The sequence below is a fragment of the Moschus berezovskii genome, chromosome 11 (genome assembly GCF_049115385.1).
Source record: "Moschus berezovskii isolate FMDL1 chromosome 11, NW_MosBer_1.0, whole genome shotgun sequence".
NCBI classification, from domain to species: domain Eukaryota; kingdom Metazoa; phylum Chordata; class Mammalia; order Artiodactyla; family Moschidae; genus Moschus; species Moschus berezovskii.
The window spans coordinates 25,896,720-25,911,914 of record NC_142470.1 but is presented as its reverse complement, the minus strand read 5'-3'; the positions used below and the strand labels follow the sequence as shown (position 1 = coordinate 25,911,914).

Genomic DNA, 15,195 nt, shown 5'->3' with positions numbered 1-15,195 from the left:
TAAAAATGAATTTAAGCCATATGGCACTGGTTAGAAGGACCTGGAAGTTTAGATTCACAAGCACATAAAGGACCTAGAGGAAGATGCTTGTGGAAGCTTAAAAGGGCCTTGGGGAGAGTGTTAGAAAATAAAGCATTTCAAGGATGCTCTTGGTGAAAGCTAAAAGAGGAAAATGCCATTGGAAGAGGAGTAAAAAGGGGACCCTTGTTATGTAGTGATGGAAAGTTGGCATAGCTGATGCCGTGGTACTAATAACATGGAAAGTAGGAAATGTACCTAATCCACTGGTGATCTAGCCAAAGAGATGTGTAGGTAGAATGTGAAAAGTTACTTCTGGTTTCTTGCTGCCTATGACAAAACATGAGAGGAGAGATGAACTAAAAAGTCAGCAGTTACACATGAGGAGCCAGGACTATTTTTTATTTCCATACTCCCAGACGACAACCAATTTTTACACTATGGAGAGGCTTCCATACAAAATTAAATCCAGCTTCCCTGGTGGTTCAGGTTAAAGCGTCTGCCTCCAATGCGGGATACCTGGGTTCTATCTCTGGGTCGGCAAGATCCCCTGGAGAAGGAGATGGTAACCTACTCCAGTATTCTTGCCTGGAGAATCCCATGGACGGAGAAGCCTGGTAGGCTACAGTCCACAGGGTCGCAAAGAGTCGGACACAACTGAGCGACTGAACGGAATGGAACAGAACGGAGAACACTGTAAGACCGTTGCTTAGGACCGAAGAAAGAGTTAAGGCAGGGCTTTTAGACCTTTTCAGACAGATAAAAGACCCCTCTTTCTGAGCTTGTGACTTTTGAGTGCTCTTCATTAAACAATAGTCTAAGAATATCAGGGGTGTTGTTCCCAAGCAATCACAAAATGAGCCCCTTCTAATGGCATGGATTTTATAAGTTCAGTTCAGTCACTTAGTCGTGTTTGACTCTTTGTGACCCCATGGACTCCAGCACACCAGGCTTCCCTGTCCACCAACTCACGAAGCCTACTCATAGTCATGTCCATCGCTTTGGTGATGTCATCCTCTGTCATCCCCTTCTCCTCCCACCTTCAATCTTTCCCAGCAGTTGGTTCTTCAAATCAGATGGCCAAAGTATTGGAGTTTCAGCTTCAGCACCTTCCAATGAACATTCAGGACTGATTTCCTTTAGGATGGACTGGTTGGATCTCCTTGCAGTCCAAGGGACTCTCGAGTCTTCTCCAGCACCACAGTTCAAAAGCATCAATTCTTCAGCACTCAGCTTTCTTTATAGCCCAACTGTCACATCCATACATGACTATTGGAAAAACCATAGCTTTGACTTGACGGACCTTTATTGGTAAAGTAATGTTTCTGCTTTTTAATATGCTGTCTAGGTTGGTCATAACTTTTCTTCCAAGGAACAAGTGTCTTTTCATTTCATGGCTGCAGTCACCATATGCAGTGATTTTGGAGCCCCCCAAAATAAAGTCACTCACTGTTTCCATTATTTTCCCATCTACTTGCCATGAAGTGATGGGACTGGATGCCATGATCTTAGTTTTCCGAATGTTGAGTTTTAAGCCAACATTTTCACTCTCTTCTTTCACCTTCATCAAGAGGCTCTTTAGTTCTTCTTCACTTTCTGCCATAAGGGTGGTGTCATCTGCATATCTGAGGTTATTGATATTTCTCCCGGCAATCTTGATTCCAGCTTGTGATTCATCCAGCCTGGAATATCATATGATGTACTCTGCATATAAGTTAAATAAGCAGAGTGACAATATACAGCCTTGACATACTCTTTTCCTGATTTGGAACCAGTCTTATGTTCCATGTCCAGTTCTAACTGTTGCTTCTTGACCTGCATACAGATTTCTCAGGAGGCAGGTCAGTCCGGTATTCCCATCTCTTTCAGAATTTTCCACAGTTTATTGTGATCCACACAAGCAAAGGCTTTGGAGTAGTCAATAAAGCAAAAGTAGATTTTTTTTCTGGAACTCTCTTGCTTTCCCCATGATCCAGCGGATGTTGGCAATTTGATCTCTGGTGGTTCTGCCTTTTCTAAATCCAGCTTGCTGCTGCTGCTAAGTTGCTTCAGTCGTGTCTGACTCTGTGTGACCCCATAGATGGCAGCGCACCAGGCTCTGCCATCCCTGGGATTCTCCAGGCAAGAACACTGGAATGGGTTGCCATTTCCTTCTCCAATGCAGGAAAGTGAACGTGAAGTCACTCAGTCTTGTCCAACCCTCAGCAACCCCATGGACTGCAGCCTTCCAGACTCCTCCATCCATGGGATTTTCCAGGCAAGAGTACTACAGTGGGGTGCCATTGCCTTCTAAATCCAGCTTGAACATCTGGAAATTCACGGTTGATGTACTGTTGAAGTCTGGCTTGGAGAATTTTGAGCATTACTTTGCTAGTGTGTGAGATGAGTGCAATTGTGCAGTAGTTTGAACATTCTTTGGCATTCCCTTCTTTGGGATTGGAATGAAAGCTGATCTTTTCCAGTGCTGTGGCCACTGCTGAGTTTTCCAGATTTGCTGGTATATTGAGTGCAGCACTTTCACAGCATCATCTTTCAGGATTTTAAATAGCTCAATTGGAATTCTATCACCTTCACTAGCTTTGTTCATAGTAATGCTTCCTAAGACCCACTTGATTTCCCATTCCAGGATGTCTGGCTCAAGGTGAGTGATCACACCATCATGGTTATCTGGGTCATGAAGATCTTTTTTGTACAGTTCTTCTGTGTATTCTTGCCACCTCTTCTTAATATCTTCTGCTTCTTTTAGGTCCATACCATTTCAGTCCTTTATTGTGCTCATTTTTGCATGAAATGTTCCCTTGGTATCTCTAATTTTCTTGAAGAGATCTCTAGTCTTTCCTATTCTGTTGTTTTCCTCTATTGCTTTGCACTGATCCCTGAGGAAGGCTTTCTTATCTCTCCTTACTATTCTTTGGAACTCTGCATTCAAATGGGTATATCTTTCCTTTGCTCCATTGCCTTTAGCTTCTCTTCTTTTCACAGCTATTTGTAAGGCCTCGTCAGACAACCATTTTGCCTTTTTGCATTTCTTTTTCTTGGGGATGGTCTTGGACACTGCCTCTTGTACAGTGTCACAAACCTCCGCCCATAGTTCTTCAGGCACTCTATCAGATCTAATCCCTTAAATCTATTTCTCACTTCCACTGTATAATCTTAAGGGATTTGATTTAGGTCATACCTGAATGGTCTAGTGGTTTCCCCTACTTTCTTCAATTTAAGTCTGAATTTGGCAATAAGGAGTTCATGATCTGAGCCACAGTCAGCTTCCTGTCTTGTTTTTTGCTAACTGTATAGAGCTTTCCATCTTTGGCTGAAAAGAATTTAATCAATCTGATTTCGGTATTAACCATCAGGTGATGTCCATGTGTAGAGTCTTCCCTTGTGTTGTTAGAAGTGGGTGTTTGCTATGACCAGTGTGTTCTTTTGGCAAAACTATTAACCTTTGGCCTGCTTCATTTTGTACTCAAGGCCAAATTTGCCTATTACTCCAGGTATCTCTTGACTTCCTACTTTTGCATTCCAGTCCCCTCTCATAGGACTTTATAAACCGATCCATAAAAAAAGTGTAAGATTTTTCCTTAAAGAATTGTATCAGCTTAGACTGAAAGAGACAGTACAAAAATGAAAACAAGGTTTTGTACTCCTGAAACCTTATGGGCAGGCAGTAGGCAGAGAAACCACTCAGCTATAAACAGGCTACATTTTTTTATGGAAAAGGAAGGCTAACTCAGAAGATAGAAACAAGAACACAAAAGGCAGAGCCAAAAGCCATGGAGAACAACCCGCAGAAAGTAGGACTGAGCCTTAATCACGGAAATCACAAGACGTACCTAGCTGGGTATCAGAATTGGTATGGACAGGACTACCTTAAGCTCCCCAGTCTCCCCTTTTTTGAAAGTGTGTCTCTACTGTAGTTATGCTTCAGTTCACTTCAGTTGCTCGGTCGTGTCCGACTCTTTGCGACCTCATGGACTGCAGCACACCAGGCCTCCCTGTCCATCACCAACTCCTAGAGTTCACTCAAACTCATGTCCATTGAGTTGGTGATGCCATCCAACCATCTCATCCTCTGTCGTCCCCTTCTGCTGCCTTCAATCTTTCCTAGCATCAGGGTCTTTTCAGATAAGTCAGTTATTCCCATCTGGTGGCCAAAGGATTGGAGTTTCAGCTTCAGCATCAGTCCTTCCAATGAGTATTCAGGACTGATTTCCTTTAGGATGGACTGGTTGTATCTCCTTGCAGTCCAAGGGACTCTCAAGAGTCTTCTCCAACACCACAGTTCAAAAGCATCAATTCTTCAGCGCTCACTTTCTTTATAGTCCAACTCTCACATGTATACATGACTACTGGAAAAACCATAGCTTTGACTATGCTTCCCCATCCCAAACATTCTGTGTTGTGTAAGGCAGGCAGGAAAGAGGGCAATAATTACCTATTGGTTATCCACAGGCCTTTGGATTAAAAAGAATGATCTCAATGTGCTACATCTGATGAACCAACTCTGAGGAACTTTTAGATGATGAGATCTGGGGCTTCAAGCCCGACCCTGAAGTCATAATGGGATGAGACTTCTGTCGTTACTTGGGAGCAGGTGAATGCATTTTGAAAGTGGAAGAGATGGATTGTGGCTACAGGGCAGACTGTGGCGAGTGGCTTTTCAAAAAGGGTGGTACAACATTGCTTCTGTTCTTCCAGAAACTTTTAAAAACCCATCAAGAAAGACATGGAGTCTAATTTCCTTCTTGACTGTGGGCTAGGTTTGTGACTCCTGTAATCAATGGAATGCCGTGGATGTGCTACTTCATGACAATTGAGGCTAGGTCAGAAAAGACTATGAAACTTCCAGTTGCTTTGCAGGAATGCCTGTGCTGGAGATCTGAACCATCAGGTAAGTACTATGGCTGCTCTGAGGTCGCCACGCTGTGACGAAGCACAAACTAGCCTGTGTGGAGACGCTCTGAGGCTGGAAGAGGAGAGATGCCCTCTCCATTCCAGGCCGTTCCAGGGACCTGTTTCAGCTCAAACTATCATGTGACTGCATGAGAAACCCCCAACCAGAAACATTCAGGTGAACCTTCTCAAATTCCTGACCCACAGGAGCTGTGAGGAATATTAAGATGATGATTTCTATTTTAAGCCATCACAACTTGGAGAGGATAAAATGTTGTGGTATGCCCCCCCAACTCTAATGTGATATTTCCTTTTATTTTATGTGCCTTTAGTGTTCTTTTGTGAGAATGTATGCTTCATTTGTATGTATTATACTGTGCAACAGATTTCACTATGGCTTTTTCTCCCTTTCAGCATTGTAAAAACCCATGTGAATGTCGGCTCTCAGCTGAAGGTGAGTAAGCCATAGGGTGAATGTACCACGTCTTACTTACCTAGTCTAGTCACGAACTACTAGTTGCCTCCAGTCCCCACTCCAGAAACAGAGTTGTCATGGACATGCTGGGAAAAGTCCCCATCCAGACCCCTGTGAGAGCATCTTGGGCAACATACACAGGAGTGGGGATGTTGGGTCAGAGGATTTATGCGCACTTATTCTAACCAATACTGCCAGACTGCTCTCAGCCCTCTGCACCAGTCTACACTAGTAGACCAGTGAGCACTAAAACAAACAACAAGATGTTCACTTGCTGGCCCAGTTTCTACATTTTATTTATTCCCCAGTGAATCTGCTAGGAAAACAAGATCATGGCATCCGGTTCCATCACTTCATGGCAAATAGATGGGGAAACAGTGAAAACAGTGGCAGACTTTATTCTTTTGGGCTCCAAAATTACTGCAGATGGTGACTGCAGCCATGAAATGAAAAGACACTTGATCCTTTGATGAAAAGTTATAACCAACCTAGACAGTATATTAAAAAGCAGAGACATTACTTTGTCAACAAAGGTCCGTCTAGTCAAGGCTATGGTTTTTCCAGTAGTCACATACGGATGTGAGAGTTGGACTATAAAGAAAGCAGAGCACCGAAGAATTGATGCTTTTGAACTGTGGTGTTGGAGAAGACTCTTGAGAGTCCCTTGGACTGCAAGGAGATCCAACCAGTCAATCCTTAAGGAAATCAGTCCTGAATATTCATTGGAAGGACTGATGCTAAAGCTGAAACTCCAATCCTTTGGCCTCCTGATGCAAAGAACTGACTCATCTGAAAAGACCCTGATGCTGGGAAAGACTGAAGGTGGGAGGAGAAGGGGACGATAGAGAACAAGATGGCATCACTGGCTCGATGGATATGAGTTTGAATAAAATCTGAGAGTTGGTGATGGACAGGGAGGCCTGGTGTGCTGCAGTCCGTGGGGTTGCAAAGAGTTGGACACAACTGAGTGGCTGAACTGAAAGGAACTGAGTCTGCTGGAGGGTGTGTGTTTTGTTCTTGTTTGTTTGGCTGCACCAAGGTGTATGGGGATCTTAGTTCCATGCAAGATCTTAGTTCCCTGAGCAGGGATAAAACCCGTGCCCCTATGGTGGAAATGTAGACTCTTAACTGCTAGACCACCAGGGAAGACCCTGGAGAGTTTGTTTTACCTAAGTGCCCCAAATACCCATGTGGCTCACTTCCTTCGCTTGGGTCGTACATCAGTGTCACCGAACCAGCTTAGAGCAAACACCACTGCTGCATCCCATCGTTTTCCATCTGTCTTCACCTGTTGTGCTTTTCTTCAGAGTTCTTACAATCGGAAGTTTGTGTGAGCGTGTGTGGTTACTGTCTGTCTCTCCCCAGAAGAATGGTGTTGGGTGTGTTATAGGTGATCAGTCAAAATTTGCTAAGAATTCATTGGCTCAGGCTTGATTTCACCAAGTGCCCTTCTAAGGAGTCTTCCCAGTTCCTCGGCCCTCCACCTCCACCCCACCCCCAATCAGAGGAGAGAGTACTGGGGGCTCTGAAGGACCCTGTCTCCCCTGCCTCCACTCTGGACTCACCAAGCACAGGGTTAAGGACACCCAGAAGTCCTATGAGTCCTTGGGACTTTTCTCTCTAGGGGTGGAATTGTGGTCTGGCAGGGTTTCAGGTACCGCCGGTCTCCTGAGAGTTTGTGGGGAGTTTAGCTCACTCCCAATTTCTTGCTGAATAGATGAATGGAATCGTCAGGCCCTGGTCTCTGGTCTCACTTAAGGATCCTAAGACAGACAAGGGACGAATATTTAGGAAAAAAGGCAGTCCATAAAAAGCAAACAGTTTAGCACTGTACTAATACAATGACAACTCACTACATGGGGCAAATTAAATGTAAATTAATTAAAATACAATGAAAAATGCAGTTTGCCAGTCATATAAGCTGAACTTCAAGTGCTCCAAAGTCACACACAACCAGTGCAGAAGTTTCCACCATCCCAGCAAGTTCTACTGGATGGTCCTGGAGAAAGAAACTGGTCTCATCCACGCTTGCTCTGAAAACGCAAACCCACCCCTAGGGCTCTTCATGGAATCTCTGCCTTCCTTCCTCAAGCTCAAAAGGGTCAGGATTTTGTTCCATCTTTAAAACCACGAGTATGTTTATGATTTGGCAAGACAGAGGGCCCCTTTTCTGCCAGCGTCTTTCAGAGGACGCTTCCCACTCAGTGTGTCATGTAGAACATAACACATAGTTGTGTAAAACATAACACACAGTCACCCTGAGATAGCATGTATTGTCATATAGTGAGCATTTTTTGAGAATGAACAAGTTTTATGTTTTATTTAAACTTGACATGCCATATTAATTTCCCCTCTTCTGAGGGCCAGGATGAAGTATGGAGAAGTTGTTTTTTTCCCATTGGTTGTCACTCTGTCTTTGAATTCCCAAGTTGTGTGTTCAAAGGGAAATTTAGTAAGTTTGTTGCTACTGACCCTGGATGATCATGAAACATCTGTTTCCAATTTAAAATTACGAAATAAGAACTGAGGGGAAAAATCAAATGTTATAAATTTATTTGGGACATCTATTGCCACCTCTTTGGAAGCCTTTGAAAATTCAAGCAGAAATCAATACACATCCTTTTTTTTTTTTACTTTCAATAAATAATATCTTTGAGTATATGTATATTATAGATAGATATATTTATGAGTCATTTAGCAGAGTTTGTAAGGTTTATACTGCATTAATTCCAACACAGCTCTTTCCAGGTTGATAGGGTGCAAATGAGGTAAGAATTAAGGCAAACCTAAAAGGCATGCAAATGTCGTACATTTATATTCACTGATAATACAAGCTCTTGTGTGTGGACCACACAGGGGAGTCAAGAACTCCTCAGTGTGTCTGTCTAGTACTATTTTACAGGAGAATGGTGACACAGCTTAAAATTCAGTTACATTACCGTGGGGGTCTCAGTGCTACTAACATTATGTAATCAAGAAGACACAAGCATTAGCAAAACATGAACAAGAAATCATAGAACTCTTTGCAGCACGTTTCTGCCCAGGCTTTGGAGGAGGAAGGTTTTTTTATGAAATGATATTACACATATCACATTGTGGCAGGTTGTCTGTTTTATAATATATGCTTTTAAAATTCATTAGCAAATGACATTCTCATGCACACAAGTGTTTCAAACACAAGAAGCAAGTCCATTTATAGGTAGTCCAAGCGATATTTGTGTGTGTGTGTGTGTGTGTGTGTGTGTGTTAATAGCTGCAGACTGAATGGAACATTGATACCCTTGTGCAGTCCATAGCATTGACCTCCGCTCATTTCTGAATGTCGCACTGCAGAAGTAGTACAATGGAAGGGTCGCTCTTGGCAGCTTCTTTGAATTCATCCAGTGTAATCTGGTCATCTTTGTTCTTATCCATCTTGCTGAAAATCTTGTCTACTCGTTGCTCGGGCGTGAGGCCATCCTCATTCATTTTCATCATGATCACCGTGCCCACCATTTTGTAGATAGCCTTGGGAAGACAAGAAGTAGATCATAAAGTTCACCTAGGATGGGGTAAAGAATTTAAATTTACTTTAAAGGACTCCTTAAATACTTTTAAATAAGAGAGTGGTGTAATCAAATCGGTGTGAGTCTCATGACTAACAGGATAGAGAAGAATTTCGTGTGACTCCTAATTTTTCTGGCCAGAGGAGGTCAGTGAAAAGAGTTGTGGTGAGACCAAGAATGATGATCAGGGAGGTTTAGGAAGGAAAATGATGAGCTCAGTTTGAAAACTTCTGAGTCTGAGGTCAGAAGGGAATCAACAAGCTCTACTCCTTGGAGATCTAGGAAAAGATGAAGTGGTCCCAGATGAAACGGACCGTAACCAGTGGTCCCAACTGATAAGGGACTTACAATCTGTCAAGAAAGCAAGCAAGGTGCACCAGTAAAATTAAGCCCTGAAAGAAGTTAGCTGAGGGGGATCTGTGAGTCAGGGACTCTCTTCATGAGTGAAAGAACAGAGTAAGATGATTACATTTTCCATTAGACTGCACATATGTAATTCTCAAAATGGAAATTACAGGTAGAAACGAGTTTCATTCTTAGAAAGTGCCTTAGAAATGCTCATCTACACAAAGACTTGTAGGTAAACATATAGCAGCAATTTCAATAATAGCCCAAAAGTGAAACAGCACAAATACTCAACTGGCAAAGAGATAAATAAAATATGACACATCTATCCAACTGAATATGATTTTAGCAACAGAAATGAATGAAATACTGATAGATGCTACAACATAGATAAATGTCAAAAAAAGTGGCAGATCTAAAAGGCCAAACATATATTGTAAGGTTCCATTTATAGGAAATGTTCAGTGAGACAAATCCATAAAGAAAAAGTAGAAGGGTAGTTTCCAAAATCTGGGAATATCCAAGGGCATAAGGGATCCTATTGGGAGAATAAAAGTGTTCTACAATTGGATTACAATGATGGCAAAATAACCTAGACCTTAAAGGGTAAAGAAGATTTGGATAGGCCCAGAGCCCTGAAGGAAAAGGTGAGAAGCCCAGGTAAAAAGCATGGTAAAGGCCAAAGTAGCCAGTGGTGTGTGTTCAAGGGTGAGCAGCCCTGGATGGACAGTGAAGCTGTAGCAGACATGCAAGCGAATGGATGTCAGCTGGACAGCCGGATCTATGTGCACAGCTGTGCCTGGCATGGAGGAACCTCTCTGTAAAGACTTTTGACTAAATGAATGAGCAGCTCCTGAAGTACAGAGATGCTGTAAAGGCTGTATCAGCTACTAATACCTTGGTTCTGAAAAGGTGACTCAGCAAAAAGGAACCTGGAGGCAGGACAGGGTTCCAGGGTGCAAGTGCAGAGGGCTAGAAGCTGGAGAAAATACTGGAGAAAGAGATAGGGAGCCACGTGCAGAGGGAGCATGAAGAAGGGGCGCGGCTGATTAGAAGGAAAGGAGCTCAGAGTCGAGGTGGATGATATTTCCAAGGGAGACAACCTCGATAGTGAACTGCCGTGTACTGAGTGTTTCCTACATGACAGGAAGTATTGTTGTTTAGTAGCTCAGTTGAGTCCAACTCTTTGTGACCCACTGGACTGTAGCCCACCAGGCTCCTCTGTCCATGGAATTTCCCAGGCAAGAATACTGGAGTGGGTTGCCATTTACTTCTCCAGCAGATCTTCCCAACCCTGGGATCAAATCTGAGTCTCCTGCCTTGGCAGGCAGATTCTTTACCACCGAGTCACCAGGGAAGCCTGAGAGAAAGTGTGCCAGGTGCTTAATCATTACCACAGTCTTGAGGGGTAGGTTTATTATCATTTTTTTCATAAAGACATTGATGGTTTGGTGCTCAACGCCCTATAGCCATCTCCATGCCTGAACCTTACTGGGTCTCCAGTTTACTTGGGAAGGGAAGTGGGTACTAAAGGTAGAGAAGGGACTAAAGATGCTGGGGCAGGTGGGGTAAGTGGAAGGCAGGGCTCCAGAGGCCAGAGCTGACTGCGCTGAAGAGCGGCCCCAGAGGGAGGAGAGTTAGCACAGCATAGAGGGCATCTGGGGGTTTTGGTTACTTGGGTTTTGGCTACTGTTTCTTGCCATCGCCCCTTAGCTTTGCTTTGGAGATCCACCCCTCCGCCCCCTAAGTCTCAGCCCCGTGGTCTGGGCAGGGCCTGCCCCAGCTCCAGGATGAGACACTTGTCCTGCCTGTGACAGTGTGCACTTCCCTCTTTGGGTCACCCTGTCAGCGCAGAGGTGGACACACAAGCTAAGACAGTGAGTGAAGAGGCACTGACTCACTCATCAGCGGGTGAGTGCCCGGCAGGCTCCCGGCTGGGGGGATGCAGCAGTGAGAGAGTATGGCCCTCTCTTTACATGTAGCTGGTGTTCTATTATATCAGGTGATTTAGGGCAGTGATAAAATCTGTGACCAAAAAAAAAAGGTAAGTAAGGGATTAGATGACCCAGGGGTAGGGGGATGTGAGTTCAGGGAGGAAGGACTGCCAAGATGTTGAGATGAGGGGGCAGCCCCGAGAGGAACGAGGGGACCTGGCGGGGGGGCGGTCCTGGGCAGAGGGAGAGGATGTGTGTTCCAGGAAAACCAAGGCCTAGGGATATCACACTCAGTGTGTAAGGAGCGGTGTTGAAGACTGAGGTCGCAGCAGTGGGCAGGGGGCCCTGGGACATTTGCACAGGCAACTGAGGAAGATGCTTGCTCACGTGGAATGATGGGAAACTGGGGACCACGGGCAGTATCTTGTGCCCACCGTGGGGAAGTTGGCTTGAGGAAGAGAGCGGCATCCAGTAGGGCAGAGCTAAGCCAAGGGCCAGAGAAGCCAGGTCCTGATACCACCCTTCGCACCCCTCTGTTGTTGGTGGAAGATCTCACAGTGCGAGCATGGCTGGTTGAAATGTGGTTGTCAGTCAGAGCCCAGCAGCTTGGAGCTGAGACATTATCCAGCATGGAGGGAGGGGACAGGACAGAGGATTCATAGGCCTGCCAGGGCTCCTGGTCGGGGAGAAGGGGACCTGCCATCGGCCTGTGCCCAGGGAGCCCCTTCCCAAGGTCTGCCTTTCTGCCGGCAGCAGCCCAGGCCCTGACAACACCCAGGACCTCACCTCGATGATCTCCAGCATCTCCACTCGGGTGATCTTGCCGTCCCCATCTAGGTCATACATGTTGAAAGCCCAGTTCAGCTTCTGCTCAAAGCTGCCCCTGGAGGTGATGGACAGTGCACAGATGAACTCTCGGAAGTCAATGGTGCCGTCCCCGTTCTTGTCGAAGGTGCGGAAGGCGTGCTGGGCAAACTTGGAGGCATCTCCATAGGGGAAGAACTACAGAGCAGAACACACAAGGTCACCTGTTAGGAGGGGAAGAATCACAGGCCCCGAAGTGAAAGGCCACCAGCACAGGCTGGTCTGGGGCTCTCCCAGCCCTCCCAGGGGGTGAGGGGGTCAGGCTTGCCCATGTGGACAAGGTTTGGCCCAACACTCAAGGCTAAGGACGGGCACAGGGAAGCAGTCTCCCCATGCGTCCTCACTCCCAGGCCCCTCGCTCTTTCCCGAGGGTGAGGCTGGAGACACTGGGCTTTGAGGTTGGTGGGACCTGTATCAGAGCTGCTAGAATTCCTCCTCTGTGGCCTTTCTGGTCATTATCCCTCAAGGTCTAGGACAGGGACAGCCAGCTGACTTCTCGCCTGCACAAGGCAGTGTGACCTGGACTCCCACATTTCTCTGGCTGTGATCATCCAGGTTCACTGCCCGTGGGGCCTGAGCGAGGTGGCCCTGACCTCCCGCCAGTGGCTCCCGGTCCCCAGCCCACCATGCTCCCCCTGGGTGTTGGGCCAGCATCCAACTCTTTTTTCTAGAAACTTTTCTTTTGCAGGACATTTAAGACCCACTAAAAATAGAACACGAATGGGCTTATTTCTGAGAGACATAAAGAGGGGTCTTCTCAGAGCTGGCAGGGTGCTGCAGGAGACAGGAGAGGGACACAGGAGGAGGAGGGGTTGCAGACTCCCAAAGTGGGAAGACCACGGAGACCGTGGCGGTGGCCCCGGTCCTGGGTACACGTCTGGGCCCACCACACACAGCAGGGAGCTCTGATACCTGACCCTCTGCCCCAGCAAAGCTAAAGGACATTCTCCATATACGTAGACACATATATGTATGGCTGATTCTCTTTGCTGTATAGTAGAAACTAACACAACATTGTACAGCAACTATACTCTGATAAAAATATTAAAAAAAAGGAAAAGACATTCTCCAGGTGTAGCACAGGAAACTAGCAAACAAACCGCATCCCACCCCCAAACGAAAACAAACCACAGGCTGCTTTAAACCAGAGAAGGTGCGTATGTGTTTCTGGATGAAGAAGTCCACCAAATACAAAGTCCAAAGCAGATTCCTAAGGATGCCGTGGCATTCGTATTCTGGTGTGGGTGCTGCCACCTGCTCAGTGGGTCAGGCTGGCCACACACAGATGGCTGGCGTCATGCCCTCTCTGACCGTGTCCTCTTTCTCACCGTACATCCTGACCTGGGACCCGCTGAGCCCTGCTACCCACTGCCCCTGCACTGAGAAGCACACTGGATGGTAGGAAATCTCCCTCCAGAAACAAAAGACAAGCATTTCATGTAAGGAGCGAATACAGGAGGCCCAGGGATGAGACAAGCATTCCCTGGGGGCGGGGGCGGCAGGGGGGGGGGGAGGATGGGGTGGGGGTAGGGAGAGCTGGTTTCAATTTGCATTTCAGTAGTTCCCTCTTCCAGATGCCAGTATCTGATCTGGTGCTTGCTCTTGTTGTGTAAGAAGCTACCCCTAAACCTGGTGGTGTGAAACAGCAACAATCATTTTATTAATCTTGGAAAATAAAAACTGACCATCTCTTTTTTCCTAATCAAACAATTCATTCTGTAACTATGAGCCTCATATATTCTGAACTGTTCATCATTTGTAACACTTATAACACCACATGTTGCGGGGAGGAGTTGGGGGGTTGTTCTATTTTTTCCTCCTCACAACAACCAATTTTCCGACTGGCTGTATCCCAACTAGGTGTCCTACAGGTCAATCCACTTCTGACTCTAACAGCCTGGAGTTACTGGGGGCTTCCCTCATAACTCAGTTGGTAAAGAATCTGCCTGCAATGCAGGAGACCTGGGTTCGATTCCTGGGTGGGGAAGATCCTCTGGAGAAGGAAATGGCAGTCCACTCCAGTATTCTCGCCTGGAGAACCCCATGGACAGAGGAGTCTGGCGGGCTACAATCCATGGGATCTCAAGAGTTGGACACGACTGAGCGACTAAACCAGAAGGGAAGGATCAGTCCGGAAAGACTGCGCCCACCCTAGATGCCAGTCACATGCCTCAGGTTGCCCCCTGCACCTCTGAGAGACCTGCTATAAAGTGAGAGGGTTCCCATAGCCCCACAAAATTCTGAAAGGAGCTTTATTTACTAGTAACAGTTTGTTGGGGCTTCCCTAATAGCTCAGTTGGTAAAGAATCCACCTGCAATGCAGGAGACCCCAGTTTGATTCCTGGGTCAGGAAGATCTGCTGGAGAAGGAATAGGCTATCCACTCCAGTAGTCTTGGGCTTCCCTGGTGGCTCAGCTAGTAAAGAATCTGCCTGCAATGAGGGAGACCTGGGTTTGATCCCAGGGTTGGGAAGATCTCCTGGAGAAGGGATAGGCTACCCACTCCAGTATTCTGGTCTGGAGAATTCCATGGACTGCATAGTCCATGGGGCCGCAAAGAGCCAGACACAACTGAGCAACTTTCACTTCACCAGTTTGTTATAAAGATACAACCCAACGGAGGAGATGCATAGAGTAATGCAAGGGGTGCATGGAGCTCCCAGTATAGGTTGCCCCACTCTCCCAGCCCTTGAATGCTTTCATCAGCCTGGAAGCTCCTGGAACCCCATAGTTTAAGGAGTTTTTATGGCAGTTTCAAAATCACTGCAGATGCTGATTGCAGCCAGGAAATTAAAAGACGCTTACTCCTTGGAAGGAAAGCTATGACCAACCTAGATAGTATATTAAAAAGCAGAGACATTACTTTGCCAACAAAGGTCCGTCTAGTCAAGGCTATGGTTTTTCCCATAGTCATGTATGGATGTGAGAGTTGGACTGTGAAGAAGGCTGATCGCCGAAGAATTGATGCTTTTGAACTGTGTTGGAGAAGACTCTTGAGAGTCCCTTGTACTGCAAGGAGATCCAACCAGTCCATTTTAGAGGAGATCAATCCTGGGTGTTCATTGGAAGGACTGATGCTAAAGCTGAAACTCCAATACTTTGGCCACCTCATGCTACGAGTTGAC

At 46.0% G+C, this 15,195-nt stretch overlaps 1 protein-coding gene across 1 annotated transcript in view; it reads right to left on the bottom strand.

Annotated features, from left to right (window-relative positions):
* Positions 1-7,334: 7,334 nt before the first annotated feature.
* VSNL1 (visinin like 1) overlaps positions 7,335-15,195 on the bottom strand; it is a 119,147-nt gene continuing 111,286 nt past the window's right edge. Inside the window, exons 3-4 of the mRNA XM_055400777.2 lie at positions 11,994-12,209; positions 7,335-8,890 (exon numbers count right to left, since the gene is read on the bottom strand). Of these exons, the coding sequence (XP_055256752.1) occupies positions 8,693-8,890; positions 11,994-12,209 (414 nt within the window). The 3' untranslated portion in view covers positions 7,335-8,692. The remainder of the gene's footprint in view (positions 8,891-11,993; positions 12,210-15,195) is intronic.